Here is a 23,267-nt window from a genome sequence, read left to right as displayed (position 1 = left end):
TTAAGGAGGGTTAAATTGGATGTTTAATCGGTTTAGATTTGTTGTTGGAACCTTAATTGCTGAAATGAGATGTTGGAGGTTGAATTCCTATAGTGGGTCCTTGAGGTTTGAACTCTAATTGATGCTTGGAAGGAGACTTGATGTTTTAATAGACTTTGAGGACTTTGGAGTGTTGTTTTAATAGTTATACCCTTTGAGTTGGGTAGAGTTTTGATGGAAGATAGGAATTTTGTGTCCCCAAGTGTTGTTTTGGCCACATTATTAGTTTGAAAGCTAATATATGTTGGTTGTATGTTTGTGTGCTTGTGTAGACCGGTTGTGAGTCTTGGTGGTGCACAGGGCCACATTGTTGATTGTTATTCCTTGCTCAGGCGAGAGGTAACCACTTTCCAATCCTTAGTACTTGCTTCTGTGGTATTGTGAGTAGATTTGTGTTTTGTGCTCCAAATAGTAATTGTGTTCAAACTATATGTTGTATATAAAAAGGGAAAACCGTCTTGTGGGGTTTTGATTTATGATGAATGAATCTTGAAATTGTGAAAGATATGCCACTGAATGAGGTTAATTGTGAAATGATTGTTACTCTTTGCTTATGATTTGAGCATGATGCATTAATTGGGAATTGGTGAGAGTCTTGTTTGTTACTACCACGTGGTAAGGCCTCCATTAATGCATGATGGTTGGCTTAGTACGTCCCCCATAGTGAGGGATAGGCCTTTTGGCTCCCTACGTCCCTCAGAGTGAGGGATAGGCCTTTTATGGCTCCTTACGTCCCCCATAGTGAGGGATAGGTTGGGTTCGGCTCCTGAAAATCCCCCAAAGCGAGGGATTTGATTGATGAGATTGCATCATTGCACTTGCATGAATTGTTGTGGCTATCAATATATATATATGATTTGTGAACTACCCCACTTGACACCTCACGAGCACCTATTTAGTAGTACCTAGTATTGGAAAGGTTGGTTACTGGGACTTTGTCTCACCCCGTGGTTTACAATATTTTCAGGTGAAGGTTTTAGGCGTGCGCCTTCGGGAAGAGACGCAGAGGCTTGAGCTTGGTTAGCTTTAGGCCTCTAGCCTTTGTTGATGTATGGCTAGTTGTATATTGCCACGTTTAGGGTCCTTTTAAAATATTTTGATTGCCCGGTTTATTTGTAAACTGGAGGAAGTGTATCATCTTCTTATTTTAATTGGGCCGGAGGCCCCTTTTTACTGATTATGGAACTTGGATTTACATGGTTGGAAACCATTTGGATGGGCTAATTTTGTTGTCTTTTGTTACTCGAGCCGGAGGCTCGGAGGCCCAGTGATTGCGATTGAATGAAGATAGTTGCATGCAACTGCGTTTGAGATGGAACCAAGTTTTAAATGTTAATTTTTCTAAAATTACGCAATTTCTTTCTACTATTGTAGTTGTTGTAACATCTTTCTTTTTCTACCATAGTAGTGGTCTTATGACGAGTTATAACGTTTTAAGGTTGAGGGTTTTACACATACGGTCTAATCGATTCAACCGTTTGAGCCGTGACCCGTTAGTCTTTCCGGCTCTATGTCTGGTCTGGCTTTTAAAAAATTGCTTGAAACCTTGGTTGGATGATCAAAGGTGCTTGCTTCTTCTTGTTTTTCTCTCAAACTCTCTCTTTTTCTCTTATTTTCTCCCTCGGACGAAATGAGCATCTGAAAATGGAGAGAGAAGAGCTTGATTAATGCTTCAAAATATCCCAACCACCTTCTTTAATGATAGTCTAAGTGTCATTACCCTACTAAGTCTTGATTCCTCTTTCCTAATTAACATAATTCCAAATGAAATTAATTACTAAAGTCAAGATCCTCTTCATTTATGGAATGACACTTGGCTAATTCAAATCTTCTCCTTCAAGAGCTTGACACATGGCTCAATAGGATCCCTTGGATTTGCAAGACACCAATCTTGCTTTTTCAGTATACTTTAGGCTCTGAGTTTAATTTCTTTTCTATAATTACAGTAGTTTAGCCTCTGTAATTATTTTCTGTTAGATCCTTAATTTATTCTCCTCATTATTATCTTCCCAAATTGCCCTCTTTGTCTCAAAATTAATTTCCTAATATTTGAATAAAAAGGAAAATTAATTTCCTTCTCTTTAGGGATTTTTCCACTTTTTATCATTATTTGGAAAAATCTTGGATACTTGAGAATCTTCATTTAATTCCATAATTCCTTATAATTTTTTGGGATCTCATAGGAATTTTCTTGGAATTTTATTCCCCTTAAAAATATTTATTTGGAATTTTCCAAATAAAATCCCTTAATTAGCCTAAATCACCCTTTAATTCTCTCATAATTTCTCTAAGGGTAATTTGGTCATAAAACCAACTTTATAATTTCATATAACTCTCAAAAGATATTATCCTCATTTTTCCTTAATTTTTCAAGGCTCGGAAATATTTTTCTTTATTTACATTTGACCAATTTTCCTTAATTAGTCAATTTCCTATAATTGGCTTGGAAAATTACTGTAATTATTTTCCACCAAAATCCTTTGACTTTTCCTTATCATTTTTAATCCTCAATAATTTGAGAATATTTTTTATCTCTAATTATCATAATGCTGGATGTGACACTAATCCCATATGATAAGAACTTATTCATGCTAAATATCATTTTAACATATGTTTTCAACCCCAACCCCAATCCTTATCCCTCATTTTCAATGCTTCGTACCAAACAAGACCTTGGGATTTACTATGACTTCACAAGTGCTCAGATCAAACTTGTGGAAATAGTTGAAAATCTCAAGTGAGGAGCTTGAGGACTCTACATAGGCTCAAGGTAGGAATGCCAAACCAAGATAAATCATTGTTTGCACTTTCTCTATCTCTAATCTCTTTACATTTATAATTCGTGTATGAAGTATGTATGAGATTTTACTCAAAACAATGTTTCAGAAATAGTTTATACGGTTTCATATATGCTTTGATTCGGTTTGGTATGAAGCATTGAAAATAGAGGGTAAGAATTGGGATTGGGATTGAGATTCTCCAATCTCATATCTATAGGTTTGCCTAATCTCACATAACAAGCAATTACTTATATTTGAATTTTTTTTAATGGTTTTTCTCAATTCCAACCACAATCCCAATCCTTACCTCGTATTCTCAATGCTTCATACCAAACGAGACCTTTGAGTTTGTAAAAATAGTTCAAGCATTCTTGCAAACAGGATTCTAAACTTTGATTTGTTTATAATCTGACTTATACTCTGTTTTATTATCAAAAGCTTTTGAAGATCCAAAAATTTCGTAAACATCCGATCCATCTCCCTTTTAGGTGTGTTGCCATTTCTATCAAATGTCACTTACAAATTTATAGTTATAAAGTTGCAAATCAAGAAATAAGAATATCAAATAATTAACTAGAAGATATAATATTTCTTACAAGTTAAAGTGTCCATTTTCCTTTACAAATAGAAATAGATGAACTTCAATTGCAATTGATGGTTACGAAGTTAAAAGTCAAGGAACATGAGTATCAAAACACTAGAAGTCATAAAAACTATTCCTCTTCCTTCATAAGTAGACGAATCTCACTTGCAAATTAGAGAATGTAAGTATCAAATCATGAGAAATCATGGTATCTTTAACAAAGTTAAATGTTCCTTTTTCTTTCATAAATAGATAAAATTAACTTACAAATTAGTGGTTACAGAGTTGCAATAAGAGTATCAAACCATTGAAAAGAACTTTGATCCTTATTTTGATAATTACAGAAGACAGCCTTCTTAACTCGCAAACATCTGATATATAACAATGTATCCCATGTTCATATGCTAGATGATGCCACTACTTTTCATATAGATAAGAGGAATAATGGTTATGTTTGTAATTGCTGTACTCTCACTCTTCATCTCTGAATGAGACAACAGACGTACTAATGCATAGAATCAGTAATTTGATCCAGGAGAATCCCAAGTTTCTGGTATGATGTTGTGCAGTGAACAACAAACTTGTTGGCTTCCATTGTTGTAACATGTTAAACCATATTCATCCGGCATCATCTCAATATGTTCATACTCCTGCATGATTTTTTCTATCCTCTCCAAAACTTCTTCCATGGTTGGTCGATCTCTAGGAAGACGTGACACGCACGAAAGGGCAATGTTCAGCGTGGGAAATGCCCATTCATATTCAGTTTCTTTAACTACCTTATCAAACAGCTCTCCTGTCCATTCCTCCCTCACCATAAATTGGGCCCATCTTGGTAGGTCTATGTTGTTTATTTCTATGCTTTTTCCTGTTAGTAGTTCGAGGAGAATCACACCGAAGCTATAAACATCACTTTTCTCTGTCAAACTATTTTCTGGAGCAGTGTATGCATGAGAGGAAAAGAAGAATGATCTGTTAGGGTGTAAGAATTTTGATATTCCATGCTCACTTATCAGAGGTTCATTGTGTTCATTAAGAAGGATATTTGACAGCTTGAGGTTCCCATGAGGAATAATCTCTCTTCCTTCTGTCTTCTGATGTATGAACCCTAAACCCCTTGCAATTCTAGCTGCTATAGACAGTCTCAGTTTCCATGGGAATTCTTTTTTACCTTGCATGTATTCTGTAGCAATAGGAGGAAAAATATATTTTTACGCTGAGCAAATGAATAATAGATTTCTGAAGTATATGTAATAATTGTCTGTCTGAGATCTGATAATTCTCTACTAATTTTTTACCTTCGGTTTTAAACTAATGAATTATTGGCATTAACATGTCATGAAAAGTTACTAGAACACCAAACTAATCAAAGTACTATATGCTTTAAGGTGCTTAATTATGATATGCTTCCATGATAGTCATGCTATCTTTAACATGAGAATGATATTGAAGATAAAGTACTATTTGAAGGACCAAATTGAGGAAAAGTGAGAACTTAAAATGCACATGTAAATATGTTTGAGCAGACACTTGAAAAACTGAAATTAATTAATTCAACTTACCTTTTAGAAGGCATAGCAGACTTCCATTGCTTTGATATTTGTAAATTAGGAGTTTTTCTTCACTGGTAGAGCGATAGCCAACAAGGGGAAGAATGTTTGGGTGTTTCAAGTTACTTACGTCCCTTAATGTTTTTCCAAATTCATCAGGGGATACCTGCAAATTCTTTAGCCTTTTCACTGCATAATGCATATTATTCTTCAGTATTACCTTGTACATGCTGCTGCAAAAGCTTTCACTTCTTATGTCGGCCGTGGCTTGAAGTAAGTCCTCCAGTGTGAACCTTTCATGCTCTTCAACAAAGAACACAAGCTCTGAATCTCTCTTCTTCAGCTTCACATCTTCTATAATGTCTTTTTTCGGCAAGGATGCCGAAGATTCTCCATGGGTTTTCATCTTCTCCATCTCTTCGTTTAACTTAGGTCCCTTCTTCAACAAAAAGAAAACAGCCAACACTAACAGTCCAACACCACCCAGTATTGGTGTTAGTTTTTTCCAATCCGTATACCATTTGTTGCTGGAACTGCCAGATTCACTGTTGGCAGGAGGAGTTGATTCTGATGTATCTTGCATCAGTTTCCTTAACCTTGACCCTTCACTTTTAAAAGTATTCCTCTTTGGTAGTCTTGAATCCTCAGAAAAATCATTGTTAGAGAAGTCCAATGTTCTGAGATATCTCAATTTTTTTAAGACTTTATTAGGTACCCTCCCACTCAACTGATTGCTCCTTAGATTTAGATGCACCAACCTTGTGCAGCGCAAAACTGAGTCAGGAACACTTTCCAGATATTGAAGCCGACAAGAGGAATCTGCATTGATTTTGCCATATTAGAGTTTGCATTAATCACATTTAAAGGCTAGTCACTCGCACCAAAATAGCTTAAGCTCTTTTGAAGTGATTGACCAGTTATAGAGTTGTGATTTATTCTCTAATCACTCAATGTGGGGCCATCAGACATATAATATGCCATAGATCGAGGTTCATGTTGTGAAGGCTTATTTCTATGATACTGGAAGCATATGAGTTTCATCTTATGATAAAATTGAGATCAAGCAAGCATGGATGTAATGAAAAACCCACTTAGTTCATGTTAAGTGCATTTTGAGGATCATTAACTCTGATAAAACTGAAGAAAAATTCAGATTCTGAGAACTCACCTGCAAAAACGATGATAAAGAGAGGAAGAAGAAGAAGAATGCAATAAGCCAGGCTTTTCTCCATTTTCTGCTAGTGGGGTTCCTTCTTTTTCATAACAAATTTCTTCACGAGTCAAAAACTGGAATCATACACTCCTCCGGCTGGCTTCTTTCTTTATGCAGTTGGATAAGGACAAAAGTTTTTTCATAGATTACAATGTTTGATTATCATATTCCTCTTGTTATTATCACTATATACGTCTTCATTGTCCATATGAAACATTCCAAAATAAAGAATGTTTCAGAACTTTGAGTGAAGCTCATTGGGCCACATCTGAAAAACACTTGGCTTTTAGATACGACTTGTGAAGCTCTCAAGAGGTGTCTAACTTTTCATTAACACCAAGGATAGGCTTTCGTTTGTTCTTTCTTTCTTTCTCTATGTGTGTAAGTACTCTTTTTTTTTTTTTTTTGGGCTTTTGGGATCTGCGGTAAAATTGATATGAATGGCGCTCTGAGACCTTGTAAGCAAGCACCAAGTAGCACGCCGTCCTTATACAGTAAGACTAGCACACAAGCATATCATTCTGGAGGGGAAAATATGAACCAAACAAGGCTTTGAGTGAGTTGAAGGGAAACTTGGGTTAAGTTGAAGGTTTTCTTTTGAATTCTTAACTATTTACGTTATTAACCTGGACACACATATATAGGTGTTCATGAAGCCTAAAAACCCATAATACCCACCTAAGTCTATTAAAATTATGCTCAGTCTTGTCCCGAAAAAACAGCCTGAAAAATAGCTGGGCATCTTCAGGTGGGCCAAATGTCAAGTCATCGAGCAAGGTATGCCACTTTGTCCATTTGGCCCTACTCAAAGTTTATATATACAATTCAATTTAATATATAGTATGCATATATTCATTATATGTAATTGTATTAAATATATATGAATTAAATATTTCACGACTTAAATTGTTGACATATTTGATCATGGATTTGTGTAGAAAAATATCAAGTTGTGTTTGATCTTGTAATTATAACTTACTAGGGGATATGGAGTGAAAGATAAATATGTGGATTTGTAGTATAATGTTTACATTTCTTCTCTTAAAATATTTTAAGTTGTGGAATTATAAAATATACTTAAGTCCAAAATATTGAGTTCGGCTATGGAGGTCTTTACATAATATGAACAAGATGTTACCATTTGGACAAGGACGCTTACCTTGCCTAGCCTAGCTCTGCCCAAAATTACTTAATCTTTTATCAAGCAGGGCAAGGTAGGGTAGTGTTTGGGTTGGACATCAGGTAAGGATCTAGCTGTGCCCAGCTAAACCCATGTGCAACCCAACTTACTATATTATCTAATTGCAATATATATATATATATATATAAATTATTTGATGAACAGATTGGGTGGAATGAACTCTATAAGGAACGGCTGATGAGTCATTGGAAGTCGCGATCAGTCAAGACTGTTTTTTTAAAAAATAGATGTATGTTCAAGAGTAGACAACATCCTTATTTGCTATCATGATTGAAATCATTTATAAACACATTTCATGTAAGCCGAGACAAAATTCCTCTCACATATTTATATCGTATTCTATAAATCACAATTGAAAAATCACTTACAAGCTATTCCAAACGAGCCTGTTGCTCTTATAAGCTATTTCATCTTATAAGCTACTTATAATGATTGCAAAAATCTCTTAGATTTTTGTCGTGGTAGTGCTCCATTATTGGGTAACCTGTTGAACACAAAGCAGTGAGTTTCACCCTGTTGGAGTTGCTTTCTGCTCTTGATAGGTTGATAGGTCGGTTTATTTTAATTAGAATTTTTCTAATTAAAAAAAACATAGATTAAACCAGAATTTAATTATTGCTCAATATCATATTTATTGCGAGGTTGTTAGTTTAGGGAGGGAAGAAAGGAATATTCCTCATAGCGTGTGAAATATGTTGAAGGAAGTTTCCTAAAATATATCAGAAGTTACATCTTCCTTGTATTTTGTGGTTCTGACATGGTAAACTGAAAGTGTCTCCTTCAATTATTCCTCGCCTTTCTTTGTGCGTACTTATTGTGTCACCCCAGTTTAGATCCTAATAGTCTAAACTTTGTATGAGCGTTAATTACCCAACCTGTAAAGTTTCGATGATCCAACCTAGACTAATTAAACTCAATACGTGTTCTCTCCTCTCTTTTATTTTATTTTTCTAACATATCCTCTTCATTTTCCCACTACACATGCACGCATACATACATAGCTGAGAAGTTTGTGTTGTGATGGGCTGGTCCACCCAAGGTTTTAAGATTAGGTTTCTTATTCAACCCATAAGCATCCTAATTCATGCTTCATTCATATGAACTAAATTGTAAATGTATAAGTAAGTTGCACTACAATTTATTTGGTTTAATAATGATCAATGTCTCGCCATAGAGATTAATTTAACCGGTAAGAATAATCCATGCATATTATTCATAACTTATAAATAGTGTAATTCTTTGTAGATTTTATTTCCGGAACTAAACCACGATAAAGGGAGGTTATCATTTTTTTATCCGGTGCCAATATACTTGATGTTAACAAAAGATATCTTTATAGAAAGATTGGCCAGAGATTTATATAAGAAATTTTCATCTTATACCCCTAAGAAAATTATTTCTAAACCCCTCCCACCAAACATTTTTAATATCTATTTACTCTACTTAACATTTTTAATATCTAATGCTTAGATATTTAGGAAAAAAACATGAGACATTGTAATTAATTAATTAATTAATTGAACTCCTCTAACTAATGACTTTTATTAAGGGTAATTTTAATATTTCACAAAAAAAATTATAATTAAGATTGCTTGGGCCTTTTTTCTTTAATTAGGATATGCTCTCTCCTATTAAAGACAATTTTCGGGGCACCGTGAAGCCTTAAATGCAGGTGCCCTTTATTGTGGACGTTCGAACCAATGTTGTTGAGACCGGACCGGACCGGACGGTCCGACCGGTCTGACCGTCAACCGGCAACAATGGCGGGCCGTTTTATGTTATTAAGCCGCTTCAAAGGTTTGCCCGGATTAAGCCGTTTTCAGCCGGTATTTAGGCCGAAAATCGGTAAAAACCCGGGAACCGGGACGATTGGAAGAGAGCCGGCTAGGGAGAAAAAAGAAGGCAGAGATGGAAAATGAAATCAGGAAAAACAGGAGGAAAATCTGACATCAATTCACCCTCAACTCTTCAATCTCAGTCTCTTTGTAATGCAGAAACAAACCACTTTGAGAGTGAGAGAAGAAAATCACTTACAAGAAGAGAAGCATGTATCAGCCTCCGATGGTCTTCGTCTCTCCCAGTTCCCTTGCTCTTCAATCTCGAATGAAATCCTCATTATTCCTCAATACTACTGTTCACTCTGTGTTACCTCTTCAGTTCCTCAAATCTCTATCCGCTGCCACACGTTTCCACTGCTGACAATTCACCTGCCACACGTTTTCACCAATCCCCTTCTTTTCACGTGGGCTCATTGATAATAACATAACTACCATATTTTCAAAATCATCAACATAAAAATTAGCTTTTCTAAAAACTATAATAAAATTTAATGATAAATAAATTAAATTTTTATGTTGTGACCAGTATTATACTATATATAATTAATATATTAATATATTTAATTATAACTGATCCAACCGCGGTTCGACCACGGTCCGACCGTATGAACCATGACCCGCTGTCTCTACCGGTTCATTGTCCGGTCCGGCTTTCAAAACATTGGTTCGAACTATAGTGAGTTTAGTTTAGTTTAATGTTTTAATACAATTTGGGCCTCGTTTGCACTGAGTTTTGTCTGGTGTGATGCAGTATGGCAAAGTTTATTCTGTATCATTTGATCTTGTGAATAAATTGACCTAGTTGTCAACAAGACCCAGTCCACTTAATAAAATATTAGTTCATAATCACATAGTCATGAGTTTAAATCTTGTTACTGATATAATAACCTTATTAGTGAGTAATTCGTTAGTAACTCTATAAGCATTATCTAAACCTAGAGGCATGCCTTGGTCTGATGAACTCCTGGGACCTAACTGACATAAACTTTTTTTTAGCAAAAATAAATAAATTAATTGATAAAGCTCAATTTTTATATATTTTATCCCACATTAATTTATAATTTAAATGATAATTTTGAGCTCAAATAGATTTTTATGCATTATTGGATTAATTAGTTGATTTTGGATTTTTCATAAAAATTGAGATTTTGATTGAAAATATCAAATTTTGTAATTTCCTATTTTGAGCTTGGAATAAATTTTTCCGATTTCTTTGGAAACAATTCTCATATTTTTAGAAAAATTGATTTTTGGAGAGTTTTGCAATTTCTAGCCTTATTTTTATGCATATCTAATATTTAATTTTGATATATATTATATTATGTTTAGATATAATCTACATTAATGGATGCATTTAAATTCTTGTAGGTCAAGAAATAGCATATAGGAAATCCAATGATGTAAGATTATTTTTTGTAATTCAAGTATAATCTAATGGCTAATATTAAGTGGGTCAATTAAATTAACGGGCTTGAGCTTTGGATCCAGAAAATTTTTTTTTCTCCCTTTAAAATATTTCTCTTATTTGAGAGCTAGGATTCACGCCTAATATCACTTTTCCTTCTCCATTCACACCCACGGGAATCATCCAACGTCAAATCTCTTCCTTCACCACTGTCCCTCTAGTCTCACGCCCTCTCATAATTCTTTCATTCCATTCCATAGTCACACAGCAACGTCCATTCTCATCAATTATATTGCTCCACGCGTACTTCACCCATAACTTGAATCATCCACCCGGTGTCACATGTCTGTGAATTGAAGCAAGAAGCTTGGAGGAGGAGATATGTTGATGGAAGCTTAAGGTTGTTAGGGAGACAACTTGAGAGGTGGAAGCTTAAGCTTGTTAGGGAGATAACTTGGGAGAAGCATGAATGAGACTTAAGCCTTAGGCTAACACTTGAAGATCACAAGGGAGTGATGTTCCATTTATATTTTTAATTCAAAGATTTGAAATTATTTAGTTTTAAATAATTTTGAGTTGTATTTTCTTGAGACAATTTAGTTCTAGATTGTCATCTTTATGCTTAGATTAGATTGATATTTGGTTTTTATTTGTGCTAAGACACTTGCTGGAATATATGTTTATAAACCTTTGTGTTGTTAATTGAATTTATAATTAAGTTTTTATTATGGATTTAATTATCAATGTGGTTTGAATTGCAAAATTGGGTTCTTTTGCCTCTTCATTGTTTAATTAAGTTGGTAAATTATCTAATGGTTTAATTGGATAACCCTAAACATAATTTCTAGAATTAATTTGAATTGTTTGCCATTGGTCTTAATGAGTTTAATTAACCAATCTTATATCATTATGAGTTCTCTAATGGTTTAAGGATTTTTGAAATTGAGGGTTCCTTTTATTTCAAATAGGTAATTAGACTTATTAATTTCACTCTCTTATCACTTCCCTTTGGTCTAATTAACTGATTAAGGTTATGAAGGTTAAATCCATGCGAATCTTAAGTTGCTCCCTCTACCGTACCTAAAGAGAAACTTCTCAATTTTACCTAGTTAATTTTCTTTATTTATCATTTTAATTTTTCCTTCTAAAAAAATCCCCCCAAAAAATTGCATTTGCATTCATTTAGTTTAATTTAATTTTCATATAGATTTTAGGACATTTGTATTTTGCATTTAAAATTAGAATTTTGCATTTTAGTTTAGATCCAATTTATTGCATTTTTCATCACCTAAATTTTTAAATAAAGAAACCCATAACTTGCTCCTTGGAAGTAATGGACCTAGATTGATCCTAAACTACAAATTAATTGGAACCTAATTTAATTGAGTGCTTTAATGATAGAGGCATCATCATTAACCTATTTTTAAAAAAAACAATAATGATATATTATCTAATTTAAAATTTACTAATTCATCAACTTTGAAAGTGTACATTTAGTCATCTAATTTTATACAAAATTTCAATCTAATCCTTTTATTTTATAAAGTCTCTTTTTAGTCATTTAACCCCAACACTATTAACCACAAATGATGTTTATACTAGTTATTATTATTTTCAAATAATAAACATAATATATGAACATTTGATAATATTTTATTAATATTTAAAATTTTAATAGTGATATTTTTTAAATAAAAACCATTAATGGTGTTAATTAGAATTAGAGGATTGAAAAAAAAAACACCTCACGAAATTAAGGATTAAGATGAAATTTTTTTATAAAATTAAATGACTAAAAATATATTTTTTGCTGTTAAAAAGGGTGATTCTTATTGTTATATCTGATAAGTAATTATTTCTTTACTAAAGAGTCCGAAGAGAGAAACCACATATAAAGTGCCGAAAAAACATTATGAAGTCCAGAACTATGAAGCAACAAGACCCTTCATGTTCAAACTTCAAAAATGCTTTGTTGCTTTTACGTCCTTCAAGTCCAAACTTCCTTGGTCAAAAAAAAAAAAAAAGTCCAAACTTCAAAATTCTGATGGTTTAAAGAAAAATCATCAGACAATTTGAACCCAAAAGACCCAAAAGAAAAAGAAAAGAAAAGAAAAGAAAAGCGGGGTAATCTTTTCTTTTAGAAAAAGACTTAGATCTAATTGCTTATATTCATTATATATCAAGTTCTCCTATCACAAATAGCCATGTGTACTTTTTTTTATGTGGATTTATAATTAAATAGTATTAAATACTAATATTTTAAAAATAGTATATTTGTATGAGGACTTTGTTAGTGAGTCATCTGTAAGTACTTTTATGAACATTTTTTAAACCTAGAAGCATGCCTTGGTCATGTGAACTCCTGGGACTTGACTCATTTAAACTATTTTTAGCAAAAATAAATAATTTAACCTAGTTTTTATTTAAAAAAACAATAATGATAAATTATCTAATTTAAAAATTTACTAATTCATCAACTATGAAAGTGTATATTTAGTCATCTAATTTTATACAAAATTTCAATATAATCCTTTAATTTTATAAAAGGAAAATGGAAAATAAAGACTCTCAATATATGAAATTGCAATTTGAGACCTTTAATTTGGAAAATGGCAAATAAAAACCCCGTCTCATATTGTAAATATGAAATCTTAGTGAAATGTCTGAAATGTTCCTCAGTCAAGTTGTGATTTGGTCTATTGAAGTTGTCATTCACTAAAGTGAACTTGTCATTTCCCATAGTCAACTCATCAATTGGTCGAGGGGCATTTTAGATATTTCACCAAGATTTCATATTTAAAATATGAGACTGGGTTTTTATTTGTCATTTTCCAAATTGAGGGTCCCAAATCACAATTTTATATATTGGGGGTTTTTTTGGCCATTTTCCCTTTGTAAAATATCTTTTCAGTTATTTAACCTCAACACTATTAATCACAAATGATTATTGTTTATGCTAGTTATTATTATTTTTAAATAATAAACATAATATATGAAGATTTGATAATATTTTATTAATATTTAAAATTTTAATAGTGACATTTTTTAATAAAAACCATTAATGGTGTTAGAATTAGAGGATTGAAAAAACACTTTACAAAATTAAGGACTAAGATGAAATTGTTTTATAAAATTAGATGACCAAAATATATTTTTGCTTCTAAAAAGGATGATTCTTATTGTTATTTCTTAGGAAAAATGGCAAATAAAGACCTCCCAATATATAAAATTATGATTTGGGACCCTTAATTTGAAAAATAGCAAATAAAGACTCGGTCCCATATTGCAAATATGAAATCTTGGTAAAATGTCTGAAATGTCCCTCATCCAAGTTGTGATTTGATCTATTAAAGTTATCATTTGCTAAAGTGAACTTGTCATTTTCCATAGTCAACTTGTCATTTAATATACCTTTAGTCAAGTTGTGATTTAGTCTACTGAAGTTGTCATTCGCTAAAGTGAACTTGTCATTTCTTATAGTCAACTTGTCATTTGACCGAAGGGCATTTCAGACATTTCATCAAGATTTCATAATTACTATATAGAACTGGGTCTTTATTTGCTAGTTTCCAAATTAAGGGTCCCATATCACAATTTCATATATTGGAGGGTTTTTATTTGCCATTTTTCCTATTTCTTAATATTGATTTTGATATCTGATAAATAATTATTTCTTTACTAAAGAGTCCGAAGAGAGAAACCACATATAAAGGCCCCCAAAAAAAAAAAAAAAAGTCCAGAAATATGAAGCAACAAGACCCTTCTTGTTCAAACTTAAAAAAATGCTTTGTCGCTTTTATGTCCTTCAAGTTCAAGCTTCAAAATTCTGACCGTTTAAAAAAAAATCATCATACAGTTTGAATCCAAAAGACCCAAAAGAAAAAGAAAAGAAAAGTGGGGTATTATTTTTTTTTAGAGAAAGACTTGACCAAATTACTTATATCTATTATATCAAGTTCTCTTATAACAGATCGTCATGTGTTCTTTTTTTTCATGTGAATTTATAATTTAATACTATTAAATACTAATATTTTAAAAATAGAACATATGGTTATATGTAATTAAAGAACTTCACCTAATCATTCATCCAAAAAAAAAACTTCACCTCATCAACATAAACAACTTGAAATAAATATTATTCCTTTTGTCCTGCTTAGCCTTCTAATTCTTTTCCGCAAGCAAGCAAGGTATTTTTATGATTTATTTAATATATATATATATAAATTCATCACAGAACTGTCTGTCCTAATTCCCATACTCGCTGCTGCTTCATCTGATCTTCTTCTCCGTTGCTTACAATGAAGGTGGCTCTGGATTCGAATCTTGAAAGAGGCAAATCTCCGACCGCCAAAGCGACGGTCACCGTCCCTGCCGGAGACGTCAAGCTTCGAGCAACAGTTACAGATGCCTCTATCTTAAGCAAAGGTCCCTGTTTAGAAGGAGTGGTTCTGGCTCTCGAGAAACCTGACGCCTTCGTCGTTGACTACCATGTTCTGAAACGGGTATGTACTGTGTGTATATATATAATATCTCCAGTTCTAAATATAAAAATTAATTAGGAGTTGAATTTGGTTTTAAATACAAGATCTCAATTCATTTTATCTTCTAAATTTATAATATTTTTTTCAAAATATACAAGAGGTTTTCACCAGAAGCTAATTCTACTGTATATGATTAAATAAGATAATTTAAAAAAATCAATATATATTTGTTATAAATAACCAATTTAATTTTTTAATGTGCTCAAATAGTTATCTGGTTTTTATACTAAAAACCGGAAATGATATACATACACACATATATATATAATTTTCACTAAATTTGAGCATATTTTCTGGTAGCTTCAATGACATGTGCAGATTGTTACATGTATTTTACCCCATAAAAGGAAAAAATGTTAATTTTAAATGTTTTATTTTGAAAAACAGAGTGTTTCAGTTTGCTCTCTGTTTAGACATTTTGTTGACAGTGATTTATTGAGAAGTGATGGATATGGCTTTTTGACCAATTTTACTAATTCAAATTATACGGATGCTTTAGATAATGAATTATGACTTGACTAGCTAGTAGCAAAGACGAGAAAATTAAATAAATTAGTTAATTATTATATATATAATATGATTTTTTTAAAACAATATTTTTATACATTATTAGATCATATCAAAAAGGACAGATGAAGTATAAATCATACAGAACCCACCCATCTTTTTACCATCTTCCTCTAGTTCTATTCACAAAGCATAGAAAGAAAGAATTTTTTAATTATATTTATCACTCACATCATGAAATTTTTTATATAATGTACAATTTTATCTTTTATTTTTTATTGTTTTAAATTTGTTTCTCATGGAGTATGATGTATACAAAATAGAAATAATATTAGAAAGTTATTAAATTTTAAAGTAAAGTTAATAAATGTAAAAAAATTTTGATAAAAAAATTAAGTTTAAGGTTTTTATTGATTGAAACATGTTGGAAATAATTTTTAAATAGGACAATAAGAGTATATGCAATGAGCAGCCACTCTCATATCTGCCATAAAATTTGAGCTCATATTTTCTAATTCATATTTTTTTTGGATTAGTATAATTTTTTGTCCCTAAAACTTAACTTCATTTCGGTTTTTGCTCCTGAAACTTAAAAACAAATAATTTTAGGGCCTGTTTGGGTATCCCCCAAAATTATGATTTGGGAGGCAAAACCATAGTTTCGACGGGATGTTACCCAAACAGCATCAATTATGGAGCAGAAAACCATAGTTTCAAGAGAAGTGAATTTATTTTGCTTCTGGCTCAAATTGGAGAATATGACTGTGTCTGTCAAAATAGATCTCAACAATAATATGACTTTAATACCCCTCAATTATTTTTTATAAAGATATTTAATCTTATATCTTATAAGTATATATACACATATTAATTATATTATCTTATGTATTATTAATTATATTGGTAAAAAATATATTATTAACAATTTTATTCCTTTAAATTAAAATATATCATAAAATCTATCTTTTATGTAATTATCATATTAACTTATACTTTTTTTAGTAATTTGTATATATAAAAAGTGCTTCTGATAACAACCATCCAAACACTCTCATTTCTCAAAATCACTTTTTCACAAAATCTATTATCTCCAGAATCAATTTTCCAGGATCTATTTTCCAAATCACAGTTTGGTTTCATCCAAACACCCTTTTAGTTCCTGAAATTTGAAACAAATGGTTTTGATCTGTGAAATTTAACTTTAGTTTGATTTTGATCCTTGTTTTAAGGGCCAACAATCTTAAAGGACCAACATAAAATCAAATTTTAAAAATTAAAAACCACTAGTTTAAAATTTCAGTGACCAAAACTAAATGTGAGATCAAATTTTAACAACAAAAACTACTGATTTCAAATTTTAAAGACTAAAATCAAAATAAAATCAAATTTTGAGGACTGAAAGTAGTATTGAACCCCTTTTTTCTAATCATTTGTGGTGACAACAACGCAATACGCGGGGCCTAAATTTAATTTCATAAAGGATGGGATTACCTCTAGAAATGTGGGTAAATGGTCATGTTTTGAAATTATAAAAAAAAAAATTGTTGTAAATGGCGCTGATGAAATAGTAAAACTCGGTAATAATGTAGTTCATGCTGTTAGTAGTATAGGGCCCTTAGTTTTAATTGATTTTTCAAGTATGAAAATTGTTTTTAAAAAAAGTTGATGTAAATAGCGTTAATGAAATAATGAAACTCGGTAAAATTGTTGACAGTGCTATTAGTAGTGTGGTAAATGATTTTTAACAAGGCCCTTTATTTTGATCTTTTTTTCAAGAGTTGGAATTATAAAAACATCTAGTTGATGATGTTAACAAAGTTGTGAAATTCAGTAAAAATGTTAACAATACCGTTAGTAGTATCATAAATTAAGAGGACCCTTTCAAAGTGTTGAATTTAAAAAAGTAATTGTAAAGGGTGTTAACGAATAGTAAAACTTGGTGAAAGTGTTGTCAATGCCGCTAATAGTGGGGTAAATAATTTTTAATAATTTACCACACCATATTACTTTTACAATTTTGCATTATATTAAAAAGAGCTTTGATGGTTCATTGGTTAGACCATTGACTAGTGGTTGGCCAATACTTGGTACTCTTCCGGTCCTAAATATAAGACTCATTTTATAGTGTAATTTGCACTATAAAATGGGTCTTATATTTAAAATTGGAAAAGTATTTCATATGAGAGTTTTTTTCCCCCTAAAAGCAAGGGGTAAAATTTTAAATGCACCAACATTTTGAAATGCCTTTTTGGTACAAGTGACCAATTTAGGATTTTTCTTATTACAGTCCCTTTTCAATGGTATTTTATTGGTCTTCTTTTAAAAAAACAATTTAAAAGATGCGGGGTGTCTCTCATATAGCCTCTATAGGATTAATTTCTTCTACGCTGAATATGGTTTCTTTATCGGCCTCTGCATGCAGGATTGTCATTTCAAGTTCATGAACACAATTAGTGTTTTAGAGAAGCCATTGAAACTTACATACGGACATGAATGGTGCAAAAAAGGCACAGATTTACAAGGAACATTGGAATTGGATGAAGATAATAAGGTTTCCGCAGATTGCACGCTGGGCTCCAAAAATAACAATAAGTACAAGTTGAAGTACACTTACAATCACAAGGGACTCACCAAAGTGAGCTCTTCATACGAAGTGATTAGCGATTCTTGGGATCTTGCAGTTTCTCAGAAACTTCTTGATATTCACACGCTTGAAGCATCCTACAAGGCATCAGACAACAATCTGGGCCTTGGGTGGGCGCTTGCTTCAAAGCACAACGGTACTTTCAAGGTAAGTGCGCGCGTGTATATATATGTGCATGTGTACTAATTTGCATCCTTAATATAAGAGCTAATTAATTAATTTAAGTAAATTAAAAAAGTTTATTAAGTTAGTTATTTATCATAAATAGGTATTATCTTTCTTAAAACATCCTTTCTAATCATATATATTAGCTAGAACTATTATTTGATGAGACATTTGACATGTGTAACTGCTACAATGACTACTTTGCAGAAAATAAATAAATATAAGAGACAAAGTGAATTAGGATCCTATATTTAAGATCAAATTAAATTTCAAAGTAACTCTTATAATAAGGATCAGAAATAGTATTCTTTTATTATTTGTTTGTTTTAATTTGTTGGAATAACGAAACTACTTTTCTCCTTGTTTTATGTGATTTAAGGATATTTAGGATAGAGTTTAAATCAAAAATAATCTGTCTGCTTCTTTTTCATAATTAGGTAAAGGTATGTTTTTAGTTATATGATTTTATAGGAGTTTTCAATTTGATTTTTTAATTTTATAAAGTGTAAGGGCAAAAGTAAAGACTCATTAAAAGAATGGGATCATATGGACAAGTTTAGATTTTTGTCCATATAATTTTAATGAGTTTTGATTTTGATTCTCATACTTAATAGCATTAACTAAGATCAAGCCTTTATGAAACTTTAGAGAGCAAAAACTACGATTTGAAATGAAAGTAGTGGGATCAAAATCAAAATTCTATCAAACTTTAGAGATCCACTATAATAAAAAGATTATAAATTTAGGAAACAAAGTATTTTTTTAATAATGTCTCGGACAATAATATATATGAACTATTTGACTTATTAAATTATTTTTGTCATTTGTGTTTCAAATTAAAAGACTTCGTACCACACATCGAGCAAGATCCTTGGGTTGAAATGGTTGCTGGCTTCAAAGCCCCATGGAAGTTTCGAGGTGAATTAATAGTGATTTCTCCCGTTTATTATTTAATGATTTTGGAACAAACATTTTTGCACTATTTTTTCTTTTGACTTCTCAATTATTGGGCTTTTGTGTTTCAGATCAATGCATCTTTAAACTTGGGGGAGAAATCGAGAGTTCCCAATGTTAGTGCCAAAACCACTTTCCATTTGGAGATATAGAGCTCATTTGGATTGATGGTATAAAAAATAACTTATTTTTAATCTGATTTTTAAAAAAGTAAGATTGAGTAAAAGTTAGATTAGATAAAAAAAATTGCACAAAAAGACATTGGAAATAGAAAAATTGCAAATAGGGACCCATTACAATATTAATGTGGGTTTTGATAACAATTGATGAGCAAATGATAACAATTTTTGTGAACGGGCTCCTGTATGTAATTTTTCAATTTTCAAAATCTTTTTTTTAGTGATTTTTTAGATTAGATAATGTGATTTATGTTTGGAATGACTTTTATAAATAAGTTAGTTTGTAAACGTAAAAGTTGTTTGAATTATGGTTAAATAAGTAAGTTGAGATTGTAAAATTACAAAATGTGTATGATTTTTATTAAATAATGAAAAACAATTTACATAATATAATAATTTAAAATTATTTTAATGTGAAGAAGTTAAATTTAATGACTAAAATATAATTAAAAAATTAGAAACATTATAAAGAATAATTTATGCAAATATAAAATGAAAAATAATTTTAAAAAATTAAAAATATTATAAGAAAAAACTACATCAAATTAGTGACAGATAGTTTCAGACGCAGCAAATAAGGGACAAGCAAGAAGAGATAAAAGAAACGAAAGAAGTGAAATACATGTGCTGACAAAGAAGCACACAATCACACGATTTAAAAGCAAAAAATAGGTGGAGGTTGCTTCTTACAAACGCATGAAATTAAGCAACTTTTGATTCAAAAGCCAAATAGACAAAAAGTTGCTCCAAACACGAGAGATTACTCAATTATGCTTAAATTCCATAAGTAGCTTATAAATGGCCGTCGCCACTAACCCAACAGAGCAATAATCTCTATTTCCAATTATTTTTCTACTCTACTCTGTCTCTCTACTTATTTAATATTACCTCCAGTCCTAATTATAAGACTTTATTTATAGACTACAAACAATATCTTATAATTAATACTTGACATAGTATTTTGAAAGTCACCTAATGGCAATCATGTGTTATTAATAGTGTGACTTATTCCTGAAAGTTTATTTAATACATCATAGAATCATTTAACTTCTCGTTTGAACAATATGCCATATTCATATGATTTTATTTAGGAAAAATCCATTAAAAGACACTTAAATAACCCAAATTTTTATTTATGTTATTAAATTTATCAAACTCCTAATTAGATCATATGACTTAAAGAGAAATTTTAAAATTAGAAACTAAAAGAGAATTCTAAATTAACACATTATATTCCATAGTTAACACATTTTAATTCTAAATTAATAATTTTCTGTCTCCATAACATACTTATTATAGGTTTTTGAATAAAATCTTATCACAATATAATCTTGAAAAGTAACGTGTTATATTTCATAATTAACATGTTTCAATTATAAATTAACAAGTTTTTGTCTCTAAAATATACTTGTAATAAGTTTTTGAATAAAAAAATGATCACGATACAATTTCAAACTTAACAAGTTCAATTACATGATTAACACATTTTAATTTTAAATTAACAACTTCAAAAGAAACAGAATATTCTCATTTCTCTAAGTTTCTAGTGAAAAGGATATTAGAGTCATTTTATAAAATTTTTAAATCCCTCTTTAGGTTATGTGACGTAATTAGGGATTCGATAAATTCAATAACCCAAACAAAATTTTGGGTTACTTAAGTATCTTTTTAAAGAATTTTTTTTTTATTTATAAGTCACTTTTAACATAATTTACAATAATCAAAAAATATTTTAAACCTCATTAATTTCATTTTAAAATTTAATAAGTTTTCAATGTCCCCATATTAAATATACACATTCTATTCCAAGTGTACAAAGTTTATACAAGGATATATGAAAGATAAAAATGTACATTCATATGAAAAGTTTAATGATGTAATTTATAAATATGACAAAAAAATTCATTCTGCCTGATAAATGGGACAAGAGAAGGAAAATTTTATTATCCTCTTGTAAGTCATTTTGTTCAATACTTGAATAAATTAATAACTTTTTCTAATAATGCCATTGATATGGATATTGCTGGATAATTATGATGGAGGGAACGATATTGATATAGTTAATCAAGAATTTATATTTAATTAATATAATTTTTTCATCGGCAACTAATGTTAACTAACTAACTAATTATGTTTATGCCAATTAGTTAAGTTTGATTTATTAATAGGAACAGAAGTTAACTAGCTAACTCTGTGCGTGTGTGCGCGCGCGTGTGCCGCCTCTCATAGACACACATGTTGACAGACATATTCAACATAATAAATCAATAGACCTGGGAACGCAGTTTTGTAGCTCTTATTAACACTACAATTGATGGCCCCAAAAAAAAAAAAAAAACTATGATGGTGTTTTGTATATATTAAATAGAATATGTAGTTATAATGGTATATATTCATAATTTATTGAATAATGATGCAAGAGAGATTGGATTGAGAATGAAGGGCTAGAGAAAGTGTTCAACCGTAGAGATTAAAGAAGGAAGTGAAGGTTTCATATTGCAGCTGTTGAAGTTACATGTTTTTGTTTCTTTGTTTTTTTCTTTTTGGCAAATATATTTATGAGCAAAGATTCTACCAATATCTCAATTAAATTTACTCAATATACAAAGATATATCAAAGCCTCGACCAATTAAAACTGTTTTGTTCAAGTTACGTGTTTTGATCCATTGATTTCACTGAGGACGATGTAAATGGGTTGCAAAAGAGCACCACTCAAAGTCGCATGGTAAGAATCTATGGATGGAGTTTCTAAATAATAGATACATGGTGCGCAATGAAGAAAGCTTGCTCGCTGTCCAGAAAGGCGATTAGAAAATCTGGCGGTTTATTTGTCATCAAAGGGAAATTATTGAAGAAGGAACCAGATGGAGACTACGGAATGGGAAGCTCATAAATTGCTTTAATGATAACTGGCTCTTCCATAATCAAAAATTAAAGAATATGTGTGTGAAGGAAATTGCAGCAGAAGAAACTGAAATCTCTGTTGCAGATTGCGCGGTAAATGGAGTTTGGGATTTTCAGAAACTTCAAAAGATGGTGAATAGGGATGTCCTACAGCGTTTAGCTAGCCTTCTACCTCCTTGTGAGGAATCCGGAAATGATATCATGGTTTGGAATGCTACTCCTGACGGCAAATTCAGTATTAGAAGTGCATATTTCCTGATTGAGGAAAATCCTATCAACCAATGTAATCCCATTTACAAACGCATCTGGAAGTGGAAAGGTGTAGAGAGGATCCGAGTGTTCCTTTGGAGATCTTTTAATGATAGACTCCCTACTAATGCTTGGAGAAGCAGCTGGTCACAGGTATCGACAATCTGTCCTCACTGTAATGCTGAAACGGAAACTGTTTTGCACATCTTGATTGATTGTGATTATGCAAAGTCCTTGTGGCTTGGTGTGTTAAAGCAAAGGTACTTAGTACCCTCTTCAAGATTGGATTGCTGCCAATTTGACACATGATTTAGGAAAATCTGGAATTGATGATTGGGAATGTTTATGGGGTGTAGCTATTTGGAAATTTTGGAGTTGGCGAAATGAGGCTATTTTTTCTGAAAGCTTTGAGAAACCTCATCAACTAGCGCAGGTGATTTTGAATATATGGTAGCATTATTCTCGGCAGCGGGCTATTGTCAAACCTGTGGAAAAGAATGGCATTAGTTTGAGT

At 31.3% G+C, this 23,267-nt stretch overlaps 2 protein-coding genes across 2 annotated transcripts; one reads left to right on the top strand and one right to left on the bottom strand.

Moving 5' to 3' along the window:
• Positions 1–3,712: 3,712 nt before the first annotated feature.
• LOC114717500 (probably inactive receptor-like protein kinase At5g41680) lies at positions 3,713–6,199 on the bottom strand. The gene is made up of 3 exons (XM_028902643.1): positions 6,121–6,199; positions 4,965–5,771; positions 3,713–4,585 (listed from the first exon to the last, which is right to left on the bottom strand). Exons 1-3 carry the CDS (start codon positions 6,182–6,184, stop codon positions 3,921–3,923), a joined length of 1,536 nt encoding a protein of 511 aa, XP_028758476.1. The 5' UTR covers positions 6,185–6,199; the 3' UTR covers positions 3,713–3,920.
• An 8,708-nt stretch (positions 6,200–14,907) lies between these two features.
• LOC114717488 (outer envelope pore protein 24, chloroplastic-like) lies at positions 14,908–19,651 on the top strand. The gene is made up of 4 exons (XM_028902627.1): positions 14,908–15,111; positions 18,080–18,448; positions 19,310–19,384; positions 19,492–19,651. The coding sequence occupies exons 1-4, from the start codon at positions 14,908–14,910 to the stop codon at positions 19,570–19,572; spliced, it is 729 nt and encodes a 242-aa protein (XP_028758460.1). The 3' UTR covers positions 19,573–19,651.
• The last annotated feature ends 3,616 nt before the right edge of the window (positions 19,652–23,267 follow it).

Source organism: Neltuma alba, unplaced genomic scaffold (genome assembly GCF_004799145.2).
Source record: "Neltuma alba isolate B1F8T4 unplaced genomic scaffold, ASM479914v2 tig00011740_pilon, whole genome shotgun sequence".
NCBI lineage: Eukaryota > Viridiplantae > Streptophyta > Magnoliopsida > Fabales > Fabaceae > Neltuma > Neltuma alba.
This window is presented reverse-complemented; position numbering and strand designations above follow the sequence as displayed.